Consider the following 23330-nt stretch of genomic DNA (forward strand, 5'->3'; position numbering starts at 1 on the left):
AGCTGAAAATGGAGGAACTTTCCCAGCTGAAGTAGCGTCTGATCCCCATTCTGCCTGTAAGAAAAATGCCGCTGAGTTCCTGTGATAGTGCTGTTCCGATGGAAAGTCCCATAGGATCATTGCAAACAGCACGGGTTCAAGACCTCTGTTCTAGCATCTGCCTTAACATCCCTTTCCCCAGCAGGGCCTGGCACTGAAAACAGAAAGATAAAAGCACGCAGGCACTCAGTCACATATTCGTTCAGCCCAAGGAATGTAACTAATAGTTGTGCTTGGGAAAATCCTACCCTGCAGTTACCATCCTCAGCCAGAATAAATCAGCTTAGCCTCACTGATGCTAACATTGCTGTGCCGTGCCGTCTGAGGGTCTGGCTGTGAGATTAATGCTCGTGAAAATGGTTACGGGAGCAACCCTGGAGGGCTGAAACCCACATGTAGCACCAACAACAGCAGTCGTCCCCGTGGCCCAGAGGCTGTGACACACAAGGTGCTCTTCATGGTGTGTGGGTGGCACATTGTGTGACCCACCCTTGCCCACATCATGACTCGTGAATTTTGTTGGCACCATATGGAGAGGCCTCCAGCAAAATACGAAGATGCTGGAACAAGCCTGGATGATAGTGCTTGGGGGGAAAAAAGAGAACCTTAACCACCGGTGTGGGATGGTGGAGTGTATCTTCCAGGAATGGGTCGGGTGTATGGTTTCAGCCTTTGGCCTGAGGGTGCTTTCGAGACAGTGGGAAACCCTTCAGTTGGCTATGAAGATAAATTAAATCTGAAATTAAATGTATAGAGATTCTTTGCTTCCATAGGGAATTTCCAGTAGTCGGCAAATTAAAACAAGAGTGAGCTCCAGCAGGTTCAGCCAGAGAGAGCACGCTTTTGTATGTACATTCTATAGAGACTCTATATGTCCTGTATGACTTTTTCTGGTCTGTAAATGGCCTGAGGAGAGCTCATATGGGATGGGCTCCAAAGGGTTACACATGGTTTAGCAGAGTGAGTTTTCTGCCCAGCCTGGCTGGGGAATGGGGAACAGGATGCCAGAGGTTTCCATGTTTCTTTTGTAATCATTTAAGTGTTCTCACTCTGATAAGAAAAGTATGATTTTAATTAAAGAGCCATTCCAGCTGGATTTAATTTTTATGCCACTGAAGTGGCAAATTACTGTGGATATAAAAAGAAAAAGAAAAAAAAAAGGTCTTCTCATTCCAAAGAGTTTTAATCCACAGTGGCTTGGATCCCAGGTCAGGGTGATTTCCCTGCTCCTCGGAAGAAGTGCTGGGATGTTTTCCCACATCTCCTCAGTCGGACCAGTAAGATATCCTTGCTTTGACTTCACGTGTCAAGGAGTTAATTGTGCCATCCGAGGGGCTGCTGCACTGGAGGAGCCCACCTTGACCTTTGTCGCCTTTTAAACAAAGGCTTTTCAGAGCAGAGCTGTACGTTTTGATGTGCTGTGATGCTGCAGAAAGCACTTCCCTCGCTTCTGTCCCCTCTCATATGCTGTATTTAATTATGTGGAGCAAAACTGGGAGATGGTGCTGGGCTAAATCTAGGGAACATTTAGCCGTGGTTGGTAGAAAATAGGTGTACACCCAGGAGAAAATAAAATATGTTATTCTGTTCACTTACATTGTTTGCTCTTATCTGGTCATGCTGTTTAGCTGTGGCATGGGATGCCGCTGTCACATAACTCTAGTAACTGCTGTCTGATAGCAACTTCTATCACCAAGGATATGACAGACATGTATCTTTCCCAAAGGCTGATGTACAAAAAGAGCAGCTGGACCAGAAATGCAGCAAGATGATAAACTCCATCCAGACCTCTCAAAAGGTCTTGCATATTTATTTTTTAAGGTTTTTTAATTATTATTTTTTCCTCATTTGTTCACTTACAAAAGTCTTTCCAGTCCACATAATCACAATTATAGTCTGGAGGGTCACTATAAATACATGGGTCAGGATCGTTGAGTTTTGTTTTCCTCAAGCACTTTGCAAAGCTGAGCTTTGGGTGTGTAGCGGGGCAGGCGTGCTGGGAGCAGGCAGCAGCAGGTGGCTCCTTGCCCAGGGTGGGAGAGCTGTGGAGGAAGAGCTCTCCCTCCTCGCCTGTGGTCCTCCGAGTATGTAAAGCACATCAGTTACAAGTGACAGTAAACACAGCTATGATTACTGAATTAATAGGCTTTACATTAAAATACATGCCTTGTAATAAGCTACTGAGATTTGATTTTAGGCTTTGTTGCTTCTTCTCTTTCCTCACCCTGTGCTGCTATTGTTTCTTCTGTGTGATTCCCTTGATCCTGAGCCTGGGAATTTAGGAATGAGATGGAGAGACAAAGCAGTATTTCCATACTTGGAGAAGCTTTCTCGCAGAAATACTCATAGCTTGATAAACCTGTGAGGGATGCGCAAGGCACAGCCATATCCCAGTACCAGTTTTGCTGTGATTTAAAAGCATTCCAGCTTTGTGCCATGTCAAAGTGCCATAAAATTCTTATCTACAAATAACAGTCCTCAGTAGTGTGTGCGGGGCTGGGAATGGGATGTTCTGGGCAGGAAGGTAACCCCTGGAGGCAGGAAACCCAGTTAGGGAAAGTTAATGGCAAGAACCAGAACACAGTGAACATAATTTTTCATTGCAGTGGTCAGGGACAGGCTGCTGAGCAGAATATCGTCACGTTTCACTCATCTGGCTGGTAGGCTGTGGAGCTAGGAAGAGCTTCTTAAGGACTCCTGTCCTCAAACACGATGCCTATTGACAAATGCCTGCACTATCTTGTCTGGAAGATCTTCCCTAGTTGGAGCAACCTCTGCCATGACAGAATGAGCTTGCGCCACTGAGATGCGTTTTCAGCTCTGGCCATAGACGAGCCTCAGGGAAGAGGTTAAACTCTTCACAGGAAGATTAAAGCAACTGGGTTGTGAAATCCCGGCACTGCAGATGTGTTCTGGGTCTGTCTTCCCAGATTAAGACCCAGATGAGTCTGATAAGCCACATACAGCGCAACCCTCCTTTGTACAGATCGGGCATCGAAGATAGCAAGTGGGTTAAAACTCTCCCACGGCACATCTGCAGTCACAGGGATTGCACAATCCATTTGTTTTCATTAGGTGAAGTACGTCCAAATAGTTTGTAATTGGCAGATGCAGCCAGAGTTCACTGTGTCCCCGGCTCAGTGCTGCAAGCCTGGGCTCGTAGGGTCCAGCAAACCCAGAGCCGATGACATGGACGTTGTTGCTTTGAAGACCAGGAGATAGCAAAGAAAAGTAAGGATGGTGTCTCTTCCCTGCAACAGCAGGACAGCTTCTTTGTTCAAGGTGGGTTTCTTACTCCCATATACTGGAACAGAGGAAGATGTTCAGCAAAGGACAGCTAGACTCCCAGCACCTTTCATCCATTAATAAGAACTGGCTGGTTGCTGGAGCATTGAGGTTTGATTTAGCTGCCCATGGGTAGGGTCTTGCACCATTTCAGACAGCTTAGGGCTCCCAAGTGCCTGTGCAGTGGGCACAGGTCTCCCGTACACCCTTTCTCACACCAGCTAGCCCATGTGCTTGAGCATTTCATGTGGGACTGGGTGGCAGACTTCAGACAAATGGAATCTGCCTTGAGCTGCAGTGTCTGTGTCTGGTCGTGTGTGTACAGAGACCAGCTCGATGTTACCAGTCTGCACTGGTGAAATACCAATACCTGCCAGTCACTTTCAGAAACCCCAAAAGCTAAGGAAGCAAAACCAGCAGCAAAAATCATGAAACTATTCTGAAAAGGTCGAATTTCTCATTTATTTGTCTCCTGGTTGGCAGATGTTTGGTACCTTTCTTTTCTATGCAATTAAGATGACTAGAAATCTCCTGCTGCTGCTGGTTGGTTGGCTGGGATGCACTAACCATGCCAGGAGAGAGGGAAAATACTGCAAGAGTGCTGATGAAACCTTGGGGACTGACAGCACCCAGTAGCTCTGGCAGTATCAATATGGCTTTTCTTTGTCTCTTCTTGCTTCATGACATGTATATTTAGACCTTGATTAGGCTTTTTCTAACAAAACAGTGTTAATCAAACAGGAGTGGCCCTAAAGTGGAGTTTGTCAGGACTTCTGTGCAGCAATTTCTCCTCTTCTTGAAGTTCAGAACATTACTGAAAATCCATTATTTGAATATGTGTTTTTTTTCCAAACATACAGCAGCCAGAGTAAGTGGGCTTCCATGATTAGAGGCCAGCAGCTATTTGAGAAAATCCAAGTGGAATGTAACATCTCGATGCCTGGGCCAAGATCTGACATCAGAAACCCAGGAGGCCTGTGCAGTTATAGCTAGATTAAGATTGAGTGGTCTCTGATGGGAAGGGTAGATTATTTTATTTGGCTAATTATTGAAAACAACTAATTTTTACCAGGTACCTCCAGGAAATGGAGTCCAACAATGTGTTTCTGATAAAGCATAACTTGCACTTTGTTGGGCTCTTCTTTTCAGGAGCTGAGACGGACAACTCCCTAGCTGTTAATCTAGATAACCTGGAGAGTTATTAATTTGCATAGGTTTGCACTTTGCGTCCCGTTGTGCCTTGCTCTGCTAGGTTGAATTACCTTGTAGCCAAGTACCTCTGAGGACATTCAGCACCTGAGTTGCCTAAATGTAGGTGCCTAGTGTCTACTGAGATGACCTTATAGTGAGGGCATCCAAGTCTTGCTCCAGAAGGATGCAGAGCTCCTCTAATTGCTTTTATGCTTCCTTTCCACACCCTCCCTTGGTCTTTATCGCCCTTTTAAAATGACTGATGTTAGTGTCGCAGCACAAGCCTTCCCAATACCATGTAGGAAAGGAGTGTTACCTTCTTTCTTACTGTTCAGTTCATACAGCAAACAGCTGTGTTCGCCTTTTCTCAGCAGCACGTACCGGGAGTTCATGCTGAATTATTTACCTCTTTCGATCCCCCAATCCTCTGCCACATTACCTCTTTTCCAGAACTCAGGCTGCCATACTGGAGGTCTGCGCTGAATCTGTTCTTTCTTGAGTACAGCTCTCGCATTTGGCTGTGTTCAAATAGCCCTTCTCTGCCAGCTTTTACAAGTGCTCTTAGGTGCAAGTTATCCAGGCCTGCTGATTTTAAATGTTTATCTCTTGTAGATGTTGTTTAACATCTGCCTTTGTTACTAACGGACTGGAAAAAGCTGCTTCATCATCATCAGACACATGCACGTTGCTCCGCTGCTTTCCAAATACAGATCAAAATCACAGGTTCAACTTTCCTCTGCTGACTTGTACCATCTGTAAGATTTTCATTGTTGTAACGCTTTCATTAAAAAAAAAAAAAAGAAAAAACAAACAAAAAACCACCAAAAAACCCCCAATACAACAAAACCCCAAACCAACCAACCAACCAACCAACACCCCCCCCCCCCCCCCCCCCGCAAATAATAACTTCTCATTAGTCTCTTATTCTTACCAGCAGCAGATTTTTCCTGATGTCTTGAGGTTCCCATGTAGTCCTTCTAAGCTTCATGGAACATAATTTATATTTCTGCATCTGTATTTCTCTTCCATTTAGTACATATTGCTGGGTTTGGGTTTGTTGGTTTACTTATTTATTTTTGCTTCCGATTCCCCCTTTGAATTAATAGTTGAACTGAGATTAGGTTTAACTCAAAGTTAACCATTTGGATTGGGAAATCACACTTGTCTTGGATCATTATCTCTTTGGCTGCCTGTCCTGTCCTTCCAGAAGAACCATGACCTGTCTCACAGCATTGTGTGCAAACAGGGCAACCAGGGACAGGTGGGGCAGGAGGTGCCCCATCATCACGGTGGTACCTGGCCATCAGGAGGGGAAGGTTCTGTGGAAGCATCACAAGAGAAGTGAAGACAGGGTTTATTGCAGAAGCATTATCTGGGGGACAATGGGGATATTTCAATGGGGCACCACAAGATGCTGGAGTTGCTTTCTGGAAGATACAGGTCAGAAGCGGGAAGTGGGAAAAAGATGGCATCATCTTAATGGCATCGTTCTGAAAGTATAGGCATACATTCCCTGAAAAGGCAGGAAGGATCGACAGAGAAGAGCATGTAAGTGCAGCAATTAATTTGCTACAACTGTTTACTCAAAAATCAACTTTTAATAAACATTATAATCAGTGCAGTGAAATTTCCCACAGATCACAGAGAGGATCTGAGAGGGGAACTTCATTCATTTCATGGGGAGATAGCTCTAACATTGCTATGAACAATTTAAGTGCTGTTTCATTAGTGGGTTTATGGTTAGTACAATTCATAATGCGAGAGAAAAAAGAAACATGCATTATATTAAACTCAGCTTTCAGTAAGTAGAATACATGCAAACAGGATCTCCTGTTCGGTGTCATTGTTTCTAGAGACATGTCTGAGTTTATAGATGATATTCCTATTCATGTGATTTGGATGTCAAGCTTAAGGACTTGGCTGGGGTTTGTCAGTTAATGTTTTTAGAAAAATTCTTGGAATACATTTGTTGTGTGTCCACGCTTGAAGTGCCTTCTGCGGGAAACCTGTGACTTCCAGAAGTTTGTAATGTGGCCAGGAAACCTCTGCTCAAGATAGAACTTTGGAGGGAAGACGGACTTGATTTTTTTATTCTTATTATTTATTTTTTAAAAATTATCCACCTTAATTGCTTTAAGATGGCTTGGGTTATTTGATTATTCCCCTAAGGCATTCTGAGTCTAGAAGCTTTGATGGCATCTTGAGCTATTGCAGAGGGACTTTTAATGGGGTTTTAACTCTGCTTGTACAGTTTCATCTCTACATACATCCAGAGCTTCTTGGAGCTGTGAGACTTATCCTCCTTGGATGGAGACACTTGGCTGGACTCATTGTTAGTCATCCATTGTGCATGTGGATGGCTGGGCAGGTGGCATCTTATTGCCAGTTGCGTCCTGAATTTAGCGCCTAATAAGACCAGGCAGGACGTTGCTAACATGTGAAGGTGTTGTAGGCAAAATGCAAAGGAATATCATGGATCATAAATGTACTGACAGGGCCCAGGCAGCTGGGCAGGAGGGACACAGCGTGAGGAGCTACAGCCATCTCGGCTGGAGTCAGGTGCTTGGAGGAGCTCTCGGCCATCTGGGAAGCAGAGCGAGCGTTGCAGCCGTGCGAGTGCTGGCGCCTACACGGCGGGTGCCTGTGTTTGAGCCAGAGGTGCAGTGCCTTGGGGTAGTAGGTGCACCATGGCTGCTCCAAGGAGATCTCGCGCTGCTTTGCCCACAGCTCCCTGGAGACCTGCACTGCTCACATCAACGTGTACTGCTGCTGAAATCCCACAGAGAGCTCAGGGTGGAAACCAGGCATTTTCAGGAGCAGTAATGTAGTGTGTTAAGTGTCTCCCTTGGAGAGATGCTGTGCTCGGGGACAGAGAGGGTCAGGTCAAGGGTGACTGCGTTTAGGGGTGATGTCAAGCTCTGCTGGCTGACTGCTCCTGGTCAGCTGTACCAGCCCTGGGGAAAAATAAAAACCGCAGCAGATGGAGATGTCTTTTCTGCAGAATCATTTCCCTGGTTACCTCCATTCCTTCGGTGCTGAAGCTTCCTGATGCCTGAAGGCGATCCACTCCTTATTTCTAGCAGGGGGAGTCCCAGGGGTGCTGCGAAGCCGCCTGTCTGGGGAGCTCTCCGTGAGGTTCACATGTGGAGCTGCTGGGCTGAATAAATGGAGAACAAAAATAAGGGAATGCTGGGGTTTCTGAACAAATCTTTTTTTTTTTTTCTTTCTTTCTTTTCTTTTTTTTTTAATCCATTGCCGTTGCTTTTGCAGAGCAAAGCTGTATTTTTACCCTTCTGTTTCAACATGAAGATATATATCCAAGAGATAATTGTGGCATTTAGGGAGTCGGAGGGTGTGAAGGGGGATGCCCTTTTCTGATAGCTTTTCTGCTTCTCCCAGGGGGTGATGTTATTGCTTGCAGTTTATTTTTCCTGTTCAGCTGTGACTCTGTGACACAAAGTTCATTGGAGTGTGACATTCACCTGCTGCACAGATACTGTTGGAATTTGCTGAAAGGTGATTTTGTTACTAAGACTCAGATAAGGGACCTGGAAGAGTTACTCTTGGTTCCTGCTTTTGATGAAACGTTTTGTCCTCCTCAGCTTTGTAAGGTTCTCTTCTCCACCTGCAAAATCAGGATTTCTCAGGTTTTTTTTTTTTCCTGTTTTAGTCTGTTTTCCATGTCAACGATTCAGAGGAGGGGCCGAACACGTGGATGTGTTGTAAGAACTCCCATTTTATGTTTGGCTGCTGATTATATTAGGCAGTGAGTAACGTAAATGATAAATTGGAGCCAAACTTGTGTTTTGGTTAAAGAGGCAAGGGATCCCTGATAGACTTGACTGGAGCAGATGTATCCACTTTGGGGTAAAAGCCCTTGAAGAAACTTTTAAGGTAAAAAAAAAAAGCTTATTCAGATAAAAGGTCTGAAAAGTGCTGTGGTGTGGGGGGAAGTTGAAAGAACTGGGGAAGTTTGTTCTGGCAAACAGAATGCTGCAGGGATAAATCACAACTTGTATTTGAGTATGTGAAAACACTACTGCAAATAAGAGGCAAGAGATAAAAATCTGCTGTCCTTAACCGGTCTGGGTAGGAGTAGGAATATGGGCCTTAAATTGCAGCCACAGAAATGTAGTGTTTCACAAAACGGGCAGAATCTTTCTGATGGTCAGCAGAGGGAAGCCTAGGAATTGATTAGGGTCTGTAAGGACACTGTGGAGTCTGTCACTGGGGATACTTGACAAAGGATGGGACAAAAGCTTGTCAGAAATCATTACTGGCACTTCTTACGTATCACACGGGGATAAAATAGTTGGTCCCTTATGGACCCTCCTAATCTCTGTTGGTTCTCTTTTTTGTTTCTTTGCCCTTGATCTGTGAATATGCTTGCTAGCTTGTTTTCACACAGAATCAGGCTGGCTGAGGTTGGAAGGGACCTCTGGAGCTCATCTGTTTTGTGAAGTTTAGTATGACCATCTGCATAGCCCCAACCATTAGTTTCTGCTTTGGACCTGCAGTACAGACAGACCTGAACGATTTGAAGGGACAGTCCTGAAAGACACTTCTGGTAAATCGTGCCAGTCAGTGTTAAACCATTTCCAAGCAATGCTTTACTTCTAATCCTCATTTGTCTCATTAGAAAATTCAGTCACAGGAATTTGTTAAGCCTTTTTGGTTTGGTTTGGTTGTTGTGGTTTTTTTTCATATTAAATAGATATCCTTGGTAGGAAATCCTCTTATGCTTTAGGCATTTGCTGGTTGCAATTGATTAGACTGTTTTGTTTCTCTCTCTAGGTTTAGCTGGGATGTTTTGTTTGGCACAAGCAGGTTTTCCAGACCTTTATTCATTCTTATAATGCCATTCTCAATGTTTGCCGAGTCGGTTAGCCAGGGTGTATATTGTGCCAGCTACCTGGAAACTAGGTGAAATCCTGGCTGTTTCCAAGTCAATAGAAATCTTTTTGACTGAAGTTTGTGTCTTAACAATTTACCCTGCAAAAAGGCTACTGCCTCCCAATTTAAATTTCTTCATTATTACTCTTAATATGTAGATGATGTTTTGCTGTATGGGACGTGATGGTATGGCTCTTTGAGTTCAAGTTGTGTTGTTCCCACAGTTGTATTCAAAAGGTACTTGAAGACCACCTACAAGTAATACCAATTTCTACACTGTGAGGGTTGTGCAGCAACTAAACAGTCACTCAGAAAGGTTGTGCAATCTCCATGCTTGGAGCTTTTTAAGACTTGGCTGGATAAATTTGTGGCTGAGCAAGAGTAGCATTGGTGCTAGTCCAGCTTCAAGCTGAAGGCTGGACCAAAGCACTCCAGAGATCCCTTCTAGCCAAAGTTTCTGTAATTCCATAATTAGATAGCACTAGACACTACCTGATCTGTAGTCGCCAGGATGCCTCTGCTAAATCCATGCATTGAATGATATTAGGATATTCCTTTGGCCAATTTTATTACTGAACAGGTTGTTAAAAGAATAATTTTAAGGAATATCTAACACCTATGTTAATTTGCTGTTATGTTGGATGCGCTTCCACCAGCTTCCAAGTGGAGAGAATTAGTTAATCAGGCCATGATTATGTTATTAGCTGGAGGCATAATACCAGTGTCAGTAGTACAGGACTGAGCTTTTTCTGGGGCTAGGCTTTTGCATTCAGCTTGCCAGAGCATCTGACTCTCAGATTTGTTTTGTCAAAACCAGAAATCATTGCTCAGTACCAGAGAGAGTATCAGTAGGTTCCTAGGCCATACTAGCAAAAATGACCACTCTTGGCTCTGTGCAGAGCTGTGTTTCTTTGTGCATGCACAGAAGAGCTGAGTGTCAGTCTGCAATTGCTCCACTTCACGGGGTCATTTGAGAACTGAAAGCCCAGCGAAATCAAAGGGACACCTGAAACCTTCCTTTTTTGTTACCCCATATTCTAGTCAGCCTTTGAAAGGCACACAAGACAAAGGATGGATAAGCCACAGGTAGGGCTGGTTTCTTCACAGCGGTTTTCCTTTTCTTCCCTCTTTCACCCTTCTGGAGGTGAATGCTGTGGAAGTAGGTGTTCCCTGTGCTCCTCACTGATGCTCTTGCTGCTCAGCATGTGTCTGCCTGTCCCTCAACTAATTCAGTTTACATACTTGAAGAAGTTCTGGGGAGTCAGCAAAATGTTTTTTTGCCTTAGTTTCATACTTTCTTCTCCAGAAGCAAAGTTGGGGTTAGTTGCTATCTTTTTCCCTATGGTTTGTTTTTGTTGGGTTTTTTTTTTTCTCTTTTCTTTTTTTTTAGCTCCTCTTGGCTTTCCAGCATTATTGTAGCTAACCTGCAGGACTGCAGTTTCTGGGGCAGCCATCTTGTATCATTGCTGTCTTGATTTGATGTGACCAAGCATACAGAATCAAGGGATGCTGGAGGGGAGCCAGGAAAGATGAGGCTGTGAATGAGGAGCTGCTAGGCAGGAGGGGCTGCTAAGGTGTGGAGGAGGTGGCTGTAAAGGACTGTCATCACTGTCATCATACTTTAAATTATCCCTCTCTGTCCCTTTAGTAATGATCCTTACTCCCATCTCTAGTTGTAGGCAGATCTGCCTCGGACATTTGCAGGCATGTGTGCACATGTGTGAGGGATTCTGCACCACTCCACTCACTGTGGCTACCAAGAAGCATTGTCCTCTGTGGGGATGTTCAGAAAATGCCCCAACAGGTGTTGGCTGGAGACAGAAATCATGTGGAGAAGAGTATATTGCCTGTAATATTTAGCTGGGCAACTTTGGTTTACGTGGTCCAGCATCGCTCAAGTTCAATCAACTAACAGGTCCTTCTGCTCTGTCGTTTCCAGCAGAGGTTTCAGGTTCTCACTGCTTTTTTGTTGCTTGCTCCCTCTTCTCCTGTTCTCTTTTAATCACTACATTTCATTCCATCTTTAGTGAAGCCAATGGATCTTTAAGTAATACCACTGCAGACCTCCCTGTGGCTCTGTGTTTCTGCTGTCATCCCTGCAGCCTTCACACTAGCCATTTCTGGAGTTTCCTTCCAGTTGTTGTATCAATCCCCATATCTGTCGTTCAGGCAGTCATTCCTTTTGGCATGCCATCAGTCGGTTTACTGAAGTTAGGAAAGGTTAAATCCACTGATTTCCCTCGTTCCAAAAAAACCCAACAACCCAGGAACCTTCTCAAAAAAAAGCTATCAGTTACATTGCCGTGATTTACTTTTGATAAACCATTTTGCATTTTATCCAAATCTCCATTTGCTGCCACGCTTTCAATTACTCTTTCCTTCAAGTGGTGTTCAAAACTCTTGTGTAGTTTTGTTCTCAGATTAGCTTGCTGATAACTGTCTGGATCTCCCCACCACCACCCACCCCCATATAAAAAGGCATTACATTTGTTGACTTTCAGCCAGATGGTACCACTCCCACCACCCCATCTGAGCAGGTTGTTCTCTTTTGAGTGGCTTTCACCTCATATACAACGGTTTCCGTACCCTTGTTTGCCTTCACAGTCAGCCCGTCGTTGTTCTCAATTATTCAAGCTCAATCATTTTCACCATGTGTTAACTATTCCACTTTGTATTAATAAAATTATAGTTTTACCTCCAGTTCTTTGAAGAAGCCAGTGAACAGAAGTGGGGGGTGGGGCTGCTGCAACTTCTCCTTTTTTGGGGGCTATGCTTAGTTTTATCTTGAATTTCAGCAATCTGAATTTGCACAGCAATCTTTTTTTCTTTTTTTTTTTTCCTCCCCTGTTGCTGTTCTCTTTTTTTTTTCATACTGCTGAAATAGTTTTTCTGCTTAGCTGAGTTGGTCTTGACAGCAAAGGCTAGACTTCTAGCAGTGCTCAGAGGTTTTGCTGCTTCTCGTACTGCTCTGAACATCATTTTCTTTCCAGAGCCATCAGCCACTCTGCCCAGGTGTTCTTATCACTCCTAATGTCCATCTCAGGTTTTATCTTCCTAATTTTCTAATCTACTATTTTCCTCATACCCAATATGCCTAAAAGGAGATTTGAAGTCTTTCTCTTCCTCCCGTGGAACAGGGGCTGACTTCTCCCATTCTTTTTTTCCACCCAGATTCTCTTTTTCTCTGTTGGCTCTTTGCTGGCTGAACCACCAGCACGTTTTGAGAAGAACATTTAAATATTTCATAGAAAGCAGGGTATGTGTGACAGAGGTGGACATCAGAGTACACTGGCATATGAAAAGGTCTTTCAGAGACATGCAAATACTGGTAACAGGGAGTGTGAAGTATTTAGGTTGTTGGTTTTTTTTGTGACTGCTTTTGTCTGGTTTTGGTATAAGGAAGGTGTTTTGGGAGGCAGCCAGAGCAACCTGACATTTTTGTTGTGGTTTCTTTTATGTGGGTTGTGGTGTTTTTTTTTTTTTTTTTTTTTTTTTTAAGCTATTAACTTGCTGGATGATCTTCGGCTTTCTGCCTTGGTTTCTCCATCTGTCAAAAGATGCTAGACATACTAACTTTGCAAAACATTTTGAGATCTACAGCCAGTGGCATCACCTGAGAGAGGTCTGATGATACTGTACCACTAAAAGGTGGTTTTGCCATCTAAGCATTCATTTTCTGTGTCATTTGTGCCCTTGTATATTTTCCCTTTTAAATACACAAAGCAGAAACGTCTTCCCTGTAAGCTTTCCCCCTCATCTGTGTTGATAGCAGGTAAGGAATGACAAAAGGAAATGCCCAGCACAAAAAACCTAGGATTAATTATCTGCCTGCTTAGCCGGTTCATCACAATCTAGTTGCACAGTGGAAGGCAGCTGCAAGTTGACTTTGCTTCAGGGACCGACGGGAAGCAAAGCTTCAGCTAACAGCCAAGCTGGAATGATGAGGTCCTGCGGGAAGCGAGAGAGTGAGATACTTACTTCCTTAAAGCCATCGGTAAACTCTTGCCTGGCCAAGCCTCGCCATGTTCAAAGCATGGAAATTGCTAGCAGGTTGCTTTGATTTGTAATGGAGGTATTTCTAGCATCTGACACTTCACTTTGATCATCTGTTTCACTTGAGCTGTGTACTCAGCAGAAGTGATGGTAGTTGAGATGCAGCCCTGTTGCAGCATCACGATCACTTTGGGATCATAAGTCTTTTCTGAGCATTATTAAGAGGAAGGTGGTTGGGGCTGTCAGAGAAATTAGATGTGGTCCTCAGGCTCCTGGAAGGACATCAGCGTGCTCTTCAGGTGGAGGTATTACATGCGTGCCTGGCTTAAACAGCTTGTGTGAGTGTGTCTCATGTCGTATTTGTTAAATTTTCAGGTGTAAAGTCTCTTAGGCTCGTGTTTCAACCTATTTAGCCTGTAGCTTTAAGTCCTTTTCAGCCGGGAAGAGTGGAACCACATTTTGAAGTTATTCCCATGTTTTCATACTGACCCTTCACATAGACCACTCAAAGCTGTGCAGGGCAAATGCTGATGGTTTCAGCTCTGGTTTACTTTCTCCTGCAGAACTGTAAGTCCCTCCTAAAATTTCCATCTTTAGTCAGTCCACTAAGTCCTGATGGAGTATGTTCCTCTTTATCAATTGCTCAGACGGACTGTGTTCTCTATGCAGATGAGACATTGGGCACAGTGAGTTTTATCAAAAACATCTGAATCCAAAGCTCCCAAATGTAAATGTAATTAGCAGCTTTCCTCTAGGAGAGCTGTGGACAACCAGACAGTGCTCTCCAGCATGTTCTGTTCTAAATCAAGGCTGTGTCTGTGTGTCCATCTTGTGCTCTCTTTGGTAAGGATCTCTTCAGTTGCTCTCTGCTTGGTTTTCCCCATTCTTGTGGATCTTTGTTCTTCATGACAGCAGTGCTTCCTATGATTGTCCTTATTTGCTCTCCCTCACGTATTTTTGCCCTTTTGCTTCCTTCCATCCTCAGCCAACAAAGGGAAGGATGGCCCTGTCCCGATTTGTGGAAGATAGCAGCTCTTGTGCTTGGAGTGGCTCCAAATCGCTGGGGTACTCTTGGCTGCCTTATTATTAAGAGAATGACTTGATCCTTTGTTCTGAAACAAGGTAGGGAGCTCATCCCAGTAGGCTCTTATTCCTGGAAGACACACCTGGATGCTTCAGACTTTCCATGACGAATCTTTTTAGAGAGCTTTGATGCTTTATAAAGGATGGTTTATAAACCCATAAGTAACATCTTCACCCAGAGCCTTCTTGACTGAATCACTTCTTCATTTGAAAGGGGGAAGATTCATTTCTTCTTGATCTCCGAATGAACTAAACTCATCTTTTGCCAACATCTTTGTATTTTTTGTACTCTCCCTGGTAGGTAATCAGTCTTTTGAAGTGAATTCTTTGAAATGAATTGCATTTATAGATTGTTCCAGGCATGTACCTGGATTTCAATAGAAAGCTTTGAATAGTGGCACAAACGAGCCCTGTTAGGGGCACTTTTTCAGGATGCAGAGTGGTGTGTGAACAGTCAAATCATCCTGGAATTGGTCCTACTGTTGGTTTAATAAAAGATGTTGAAGGTATTGATAGCCAAGAAGATTAAAACCCTATCACCAACTGTATTATTGAAAGGTGCTGTGGAAGACATATGCCATAGGGAGGATTATTATATACATGTGAGTTTTTTTTCTTATGTTTTCTGTTTCTTGTTCCTTTGTCTCCTCCTAGTTGCTCTTACAGAAGTGGTACTGACCCTGAAAAACTTGTGTTCTGCCCCAATTGACTCTTTCTTTATGGTTGCTGGATCACAGGATTGGAAGTTCCATGTCCTAAAGTCATTTAGTGTTCGGTGAGCTCAGGAAGGTGTCAGGTACTGGGTGCTCCAAATGCTGAATGTGTCCCGTTTTGCCTGTTCAGCTGGAGATGCTAAGGCTGCTTAAGTGAAGCAAGGAGACAGCACTGAGTAAATGCCAAACACCCTCTTTTGTCCTCATTGCTAGCTGCCACTGAGCTTCAGAGTGCCTGCTCTGCCTAGGAAAAGCCATGCCAGGAACGCTGGCTGCTAGACTGCTCTGTGACATTGCCACTCTGCTGTTCACAATCCTTCCCTGAGTGCATAAAAAACCCACAAACAACAAAAAACAGAGTTTACAGTGAGAAGCTGTGCATGGGAAATGTCCTCTCCAGGCAGCCCCAGAGCTCCAGGTGAGGCTGCTGCATATTGCAGCTGTGAGGGTTTCCAGCATGAGTGGTGGGCAAGCCCGGTGTCAGTCACTCCAGCCCTTGCTTTACTGATGGTGCAGTAGCCGTGGCTTAACACTGGGTTTCTAGAGACTCTCAGAACTTTCAGTTCCCGTAAAAGGTTAAAAGGAGCTGCCCGTGTTGCTAGCCAAAACCATTGTTCCTCAAACCAGACTACTGCAGTGTTTCTGAGAACTAGAGAACATCCAGCTTGCTTTAACCAGCTCCCTGGTTATAAATAATATCCCATAGCCAGCCTTCCAGGAGGCTTGCAGAGTCCTGTTTGCCGAAGGTGTTGTGTACATGACATGTGTGCAGCTTCCAGGCAGTGGGAGAGGTCTAGGGAATGCTTGAGAACTTGAAGGGTAAGGAAGAAACCTCAAGGACTTCACTGTGATTTCAATCATATTCCTAATTTGTCACAGCCTCTGTGCTGAACTGCCCATTGACATACCCGTGGGCTCTCCAGGATATTACTCAAACTGCCAGTCTCCATTGCTTTGGATTTGGGAACCCTTTCTGCTCTACACCCCAGCCCAAGTCCTTCTGGGGCCACCTGAGCAGGTCTGAGTTCAGTCCACATCTTCCACACTGTGGCAGGTGGACCTGGTGGATGGTAACATCTGGGTTGGTTTGAGGAGGAAAACAGGACTCTAGTGCCAGAGTTGGGGTGAGCTGGAAATGCAGTGGAGAGCACGCAGGACTGGGTAGCAGCCCTCTGTGGTTGCCCAGGACAAGAATCAGAGCTGGATGATGGAGGCTTTGTCAGGAGTTACGATCTGACCCAGGACAGAGGAGAGAGGAACACAAGCAACTCACAGGTTTTGCTGAGACATCCACTGAGGGCTTTCTAGTCCCTTCTGAGCCTGCAGCTGAATTGGGGACCATTTCTTCTGTGCACAGCAGGCAAAAGCTGGCTGCTCAGGAGATGACTCTGTGCTAGTTGAGCAGCAATTCAGGACAGTATTAACAGGTTACCTGCAACATTCTCCTGAAGCCCAGTACCTTGCATTCAGAAGCAGCATTTCAAGGTTGATCGTCTTGAAAACGATGCAACCTGTAAACAAATCAGAGCACTTACCAGCCTACAAATCAGAGCACTTACCAGCCTTTCACTCAACTTCTCCATAGGGATCCTGCCCGGTACCACCTCACATCTGCTCTTGGCATACACTGGGGAAGGTCGGGGCTATCTGGAGGGAAATCATTCAGTTTAGACATGAGCCCAGGTCTGTGGGTTTTACCTCATGTAACTGTAGGTATTTGAGGTGTAGACATCCACGCCTCAGCCCAAGGCTCCCTGGATGAAGCAGTATAGGGTAAGTTTCCTCTCACTTGCTTTATACAGTCCTTTTATTTTGAAGTGACTCATGCCATAAAAGTGCCTGCTTCTCTTTTCAAGTGGGGAAGGATGATCAAAGTGAAGTAGACAGATGTAGATGTTTATATTATAGACACACACTTTTTGCCCATGGATCCCCAAATCACGTTTCTGAATCCTGGGGGTCACACAGTTCTGGATCTGCATTTACCCTGATTTCTGCTGTTCCTGTAACTGGCTGAGCAGAAGCTTTGGAGGCAAATTTCCTCCAGAAGCTTTGATGAGTTTAGTAGTTAAGTTTCTGAACAATCTTTAAAGAAATAGAATTTTCCTCAACAGGGCTCTGCTCCTTAGACCCAAAGGAAAAAAGAAATTGAAAGCAGTCAGTGACCAATAGTTCAGGGAAAACTGCAAGTTCATTTGCTGCTCTCCAGTTTCGATAGAAGTCAGGTAGTGGAGTCCTCTTCTTTCCTTCCTTTGCTGCCCCTGTGTACTCTTAGGGTAATCAGTACTGTTACTTGCTTATGTTTTCTCAACCATAAGAGAGATATTATAACACTTTGCTTTTTACTCTGAATTGTAGTTGTAAGCACCACTGATCTTAGTGTTGTAGCATCCCTTTATTTCTGCAATAGCCTGAATTGTTTTCCTTTGTCTGAACTTCCTGGAAAGGAAATTCTTACCACCTATTCCAGATGGTAATTTAAAGTAAAGAGCCATCAGAGCTGTCTCCTATTCAGTTGTGAGAATTTACTCAAGTGCTGCCTTTCTTTTAATTGCTGTGTGTCATCACTCCGGTGCCAGGGTGTCACTTCTTTAAGACCCCAATTCAGCTCTGCTTTCCGAGTGAGGCATATACAAGCTTGTCACTAAGGAGTTAAGCAACACAGCTGCTCAGCTTCCCTTTCCTTCTGGTTCTCCAAGCCCTTTGCAAAACACTCTGCACATGTTTCCTTGATCTCCCAACCCCTCACAGAGATAGGGGACAATCAGACTAATTGAAGTCTCTGTGCCTCCAAGCTGCTGGATTGATTTGGCCAAGTTCTCTTTGTTTAACAGGACTTGCTTGGATGAGCCGGAAAAAACCACATCTGCTTTCCTCATCAAATGATAGATCTGATATTGGCATGATTATATTTGGCAGAAACATGAAATGGAGTGGTTTGAACAGCAAAGTGGGAGTCAGGATACTTGGGTATTTGCCTGGACCTCTTTTATTTGGAAAAGTCTCCTGGGGACACATGCTGCTACCCATGCTCCTAGAGTCCCTTACTGATGGCTGGTTGCAGAGCAGTGTATTTACTACATGAGTAGAGGTCATAGCAGAATATCGCTTGCCTCTGCTTAAAAAACATCGGGTTTGCAAGTCCTTTATTGATCCTACAAAGGCCATACAGGGCGTTTGGTATGTTTTGAATGCGGTCTTATCTCTTAGTTTATGTCTGTATTACTGGCATCTAACATTTACTTCCCCATGCTGTCATGACATATTTGTAGCATGTTTTTGGATTCTTACACAAAGGTCCTTTAGAAGAGCAAATAATTATAGTACTCCATAGATACTGTCTTTTTTTTCTTCTTTTTCCTCAAGACCACCAGAGCTTTTTCAGCTTTTAAATTTGACAGTGTCATCGTTGGAAACTGTGTTACCCATCAGTATAGATAAAAATCCTGTGTCGGTGTCTACCTGTGGTCCACCCTCCGTGCTTATTCTTGCACATGTACACAGTATTTCTGGGGACTCGCTCAGAGGGCTTTTAGGAATAAAGCTGCATTTTCCTGAGGATGTTCAATAGGAAGTAACTAGAAAGAAACTGAAAATCTAGTTTTAAGACAGAGCTGAATGAAGTTATGGAAGAAATCAAAGCCAAGATTGTTGCATAAGAAGTTTCTTCAGTTCCTGTGTTGCTACAAATAATGAGCATAAATGAAAGGCCCTGGTCTGAAATTAATGTGGAGCTCTTCTGGCAACCAGCCAGAAGTAGCTCCTTCAGGTTATGCTACTGAGGCTTGAAATGAGACCTGCCTGCAAAAGTCTTTCATTTCCTTTGCTGTCCACGTGAAAAAACATTAAGAATCTCCATCTCTACCTAAAGCAGTGACCAAAGTCGTGTTACAGAAACTATAGGAAGGCAACTGATGCTCTTGTCTTACACTGTCACTACCTTCACAGAAGCTATAGGAAGGTAATAACAGCCTAAGAAATTTTCATTCAGATAACTGGAAGTGTCACTACTGTGTAGGCTCTGGGAGCTGAACAGAAATGGGTGAGGGGTGTGATTTCATCATCTGCAGGCTTTTCAGTTCTAGTCTTCCTTGCTTGACTTCAAATCCTGTTATTGCTGTGGTCACCCTACGTCTCTGTATGGTGAGCTTCAGGGGAGCCCAGGAACACTCCGGGATCAGGAGAAGGGGAGATACTGAGGCTCACATCACTTCTTGGGGGTCCTTACTCCTGCTTACCTGCACCTGTGGCTTTGCTGGGAATCCCACCTGCCTTTGAGAAGTTTCCACATGAGCAAAGGAGCCGTCCCACGGTTAGCCTGGCCCTGCTAATGGCCGGCAGCGTAGATGGGACTAAATACTTCTGTGGCTCCTTCAGTCTGTGACAATCCTTTGAATTGTATTTAATTAAAGAGTGTACACAATGGGTTTATTTGCAGTAGCAGACTGTGTGGTAATCCTCTAACAACTGTTGGGATCTGGCGGGAAGGAAAACTCTCATTAATAAAGTCTTTGGGGATAATTCCACATGAGAGTTGCTGCAGAATTCAAGAGCTGCAGCAAATTGCACCCAGAAAAACATTCCCTTCACCTGTCTGCCCATGACTTCAGACTGTGTGCAGGAAAAATGACCCCTGACAAACCCACCACAATTTTTACCTGGCATCTTGGGCATGCCAGGAGGGCTTAGCAAAGGGGGCTTGACTGAGTTTCAGCTTCACCCACAACAGACATGCCCAGGGAACCAGATTACTGTTCACTGGCTGATGTTAATGTGAGCTAACCAAAGCTAGTCATGCTTTTCCTTTATCTACACTTTTTGGATGGGAAATGGGAATTAGTGTACTGCTCAGCCTCATGTCTGTGTGGCCAGTTGCCCACTGCAGTGAAAGATGCCAAAGCCCCAAATCTCTGCCTTTTACACAGGAAAAAAAGCAAACAAACAAACCAAAACAACACAGCAATAAAAAACAGAGCTGGGGATGAAGTACAGTGAGTTTGTACTAAACTGTCTGTAAAGTCTACTTCGAAGTTTTCTAGGAGGAATACAGCAAGGAAGGAGACTTACTTAGCCTTTAATCCCAGGGAAGATTCCCCTTGGCAAGCAAGACTCACAGCTCTTGGGAAGTCTTTTCAGCCATGGGCATTTTGTTAACTGGGAGGTGAATTCAGGCAGCTGGACTTGTTGCCCTGCTCACCATCGTGCCAACGGAACTGACCTGCCAACAAAAAGAGACACAATTTCCTGTTTCCAAATGATGCCCCAAACTGTGATTTTTTAAGATTTATTTTTTTTTAATGTGAGGGTTATTAGTGTTATCACTAGGGAGGTAGAAGGAGGTTGCTGTGTTTGTTTGGGTTATTTATTTACTTTTTAGTTAGCAAGGAAAACGAGCCATAAACTAGGTAGCCTCCAATGTGAGTCTGTTTGTTGACCTTGATGATTCAGTTAAAGGTCTTTAGACATGAAATTCACACATCACTGACCTCCAGCTAAATAGTAGGTATTTGAGTTTGAACTGGTCCAACTACAGTCAGTGAAGTGGGATGAAAGCCTTCAGGGCTGGTGCTTGCTAGCTCTCTGTGGACTAGAAGGAACGGTAAAAATCAGTTCAGATTAAACATGTAGCTTTTACCCAGCTAAAATGAAGGAAGATGTTTCCAGCTGAGAGAGAAGGTGAGATGCATCCCACTTTTTGTTTGGTTGTTGTTTATATAATAGTTTAGGTCAGAAAGTATTTTTAAGATCATTGAATCCCATTGTTAAGCTAAGGCAGCCAAGCCCACCACTAAACCATGACCCTAAGCGCCACATCTATGCGTCTTCTAAAAATCTCCAGGGATGGTGACCCCACCACCTCCCTGGGCAGCCTGTTCCAGAGCTTGACCATCCTTTTGGTGAAGGATATTTTCCTAATATCCAATCTGAACCTCCCCTGGTGGGACTTGAGGCTGTTTCCTCTTGTCCTGTCAATTTGTCACCTGGGAGCAGAGACCGACCCCTCCTCGCTGCACCCCCCTGTCAGGCAGCTGCAGGGAGCGAGAAGGTCCCCCCTGAGCCCCCTTCTCTCCAGGCTGAACCCCCAGCTCCCCCCTGAGCCCCCCCCAGGCTGGTGCCCCAGCCCCTTCCCCAGCCCCCTGCCCGGCTCTGGACACGCTCCAGCCCCTCAGGGTCTGGCTGGTGCTGAGGGGCCCAAACTGAGCCCAGCATCCGAGGGGCGGCCCCCCCAGTGCCCAGCGCAGGGGGACGGGCACTGCCCCGGCCCTGCTGGCCACGCCGTGTCTGACACCAGCCAGGGCGCTGCTGGCCCCCTTGGCCACCTGGGCATGGGGGGGCTCGTGCCCAACTGCTGCCCCCCAGCCCCTTCCTCGCCGGGCAGTGCCCGGCCCCCTGCCCCCAGCCCGCAGCTCCTGGGGCTGGTGTGACCCCTGGGCAGGGCCCGGCACGGGGCCAGGGTGACCCTCACACAGCTGGGCTCGGCCCCTCGGCCTGGCCTGCCCAGACCCTGCAGGTCAGCACTCCCCGCAACTCAATGTTGTCTGCAGCCTTAGTGTTTGTTTGAAGTAACTAGTACTGGTTTAGAGAGGTTAGTATGTAGGTGAGGTGTCTGGTTTGGCGTTGGCAGATCCAACATCCAGCTTACATGGGCCCATGCCCCCTGCAGTGACAGCTGTTGGCCAAGAGGGATACCACCACGGAACATCTCAACTGTACCTGCACCGAACAGATCTGCTCTGGGATAAGGCTGGATACCTCTGCTCGGGACACTAAATCCCACCTCAGTGTCTGGCTCTGCTTGAAATCCGTGAGGATCGGGGTCCTGAATACTCCTTCATGGCCTTCCACAGAGCCACCCACCTTGCTTAGAAGCTCATAGCAAGGCAGCACCAGCAGTGCATGAGTCAAGTCCACCTGTATTCTGGTGGTTTAGCTATTGGACACTCTTTTTCCAGTGGTTTGCCTAACATAGATGTCTTTCCTTTGGACTGGATGAAAAAAAAAAAAAGTGAGATTTTTAAAATTCCATCTATGATCAAGTTTACCTGAATCCATCATGAGACCACTTTTCAGAACACTAACAATGAATTGGCCTGATTTTTTATTTTTTTTAAAGGTGATAAAACATTTATTCAAAAGTAAATATCAGGCTGTTGAGGTAAATATGTAATCAACCAATTTAGGCATGCATTTTTAGTGAAGGGAAGATGCGGCAGTGAAGTACTTACTAATGGGCTTGGTAGAAAATTTACTGCATAGAAAAAAAATAAAATATGTTGTAGAAGTGCACAGCGCTTTGCCAATCCTGATCAAAGTTAGAGCTGCATGAATTAATTTATAAAGTAAAAACTTGAGTTATTTATAGATGTGAGGTGAATTTGGCAATAGTTTAAGTCCAGAGAGTTAAACTTTCCTTTGAAAAAGTCAGAATGTTTTGAAAACATTTCAATCTTTATTTTTACAGCAAGTGTTCTGCAGATCTCTCACGCTTCCCCTCACACTTTTTTAAGGTTAAAATAAAACAGCAAGAAGCACTGTAAATCAAAACAAAATGAATCTATGGTACTTTAGATGAGCCAAGATAAAATTTCATAAGATCTCTTTCCCTTTGGGAAAAAGAAGCATTTGAGTACTGAGAAAACTCCAAATAATCCACTCCCCCGCCCCCCCCCCCTTCTTGTGTTTGGGTTTTTTTTATTTATTTTTAATTTTACTAGAAAACCATATAATTAGTTGTTTATACACTACTAATCAAGGCCCTTTCCCAACCTAAAAGAAGTTACAGTTTGAACAAGACATGGAGTGAAATAGGGAAGAGAGCAGGTTGAGTTAATAAAAAACGGTGTGAATAAATTTACTGTGCTGTATTATTTTATAATTTTAACTCAAAGGCAATTTACATCAAACAATTGTTCTTTCAAAAGGTATCTGGGCCTTCTGTCTTACCAGCTTGTCTGACAAATATATGGATGGAGAAATTGCTCACACATTTTGAAACAAGACATGAAATTTTCTTTTTTCTTTCTTCTTTTTTTTCCCTCAGCCTACTTCTGATAAAAATATATGCTTTTTCCAAAATCTGGCAAGAGTGAACACTGAATCAATGACTTCTTACAGGCAAAAGCTCATCCTGTG

At 44.4% G+C, this 23330-nt stretch overlaps 1 protein-coding gene across 2 annotated transcripts in view; it reads left to right on the plus strand.

The window, feature by feature from the left end:
• Positions 1-23330, plus strand: part of LOC121088038 (vasoactive intestinal polypeptide receptor) — a 116084-nt gene that overhangs the window by 13943 nt on the left and 78811 nt on the right. Inside the window, exon 1 of one of the 2 annotated variants that reach the window (XM_040593665.1) lies at positions 2985-3321. The exons of the other annotated variant lie outside the window; for it this stretch is intronic. Coding sequence (XP_040449599.1) covers positions 3277-3321 — 45 coding nt within the window. The 5' untranslated portion in view covers positions 2985-3276. Of the gene's footprint in view, positions 1-2984; positions 3322-23330 lie in introns of those variants that run through there. 2 annotated transcript variants of the gene reach the window in all.

Source organism: Falco naumanni, chromosome 4 (genome assembly GCF_017639655.2).
Source record: "Falco naumanni isolate bFalNau1 chromosome 4, bFalNau1.pat, whole genome shotgun sequence".
In the NCBI taxonomy this organism is placed as follows: Eukaryota; Metazoa; Chordata; class Aves; order Falconiformes; family Falconidae; genus Falco; species Falco naumanni.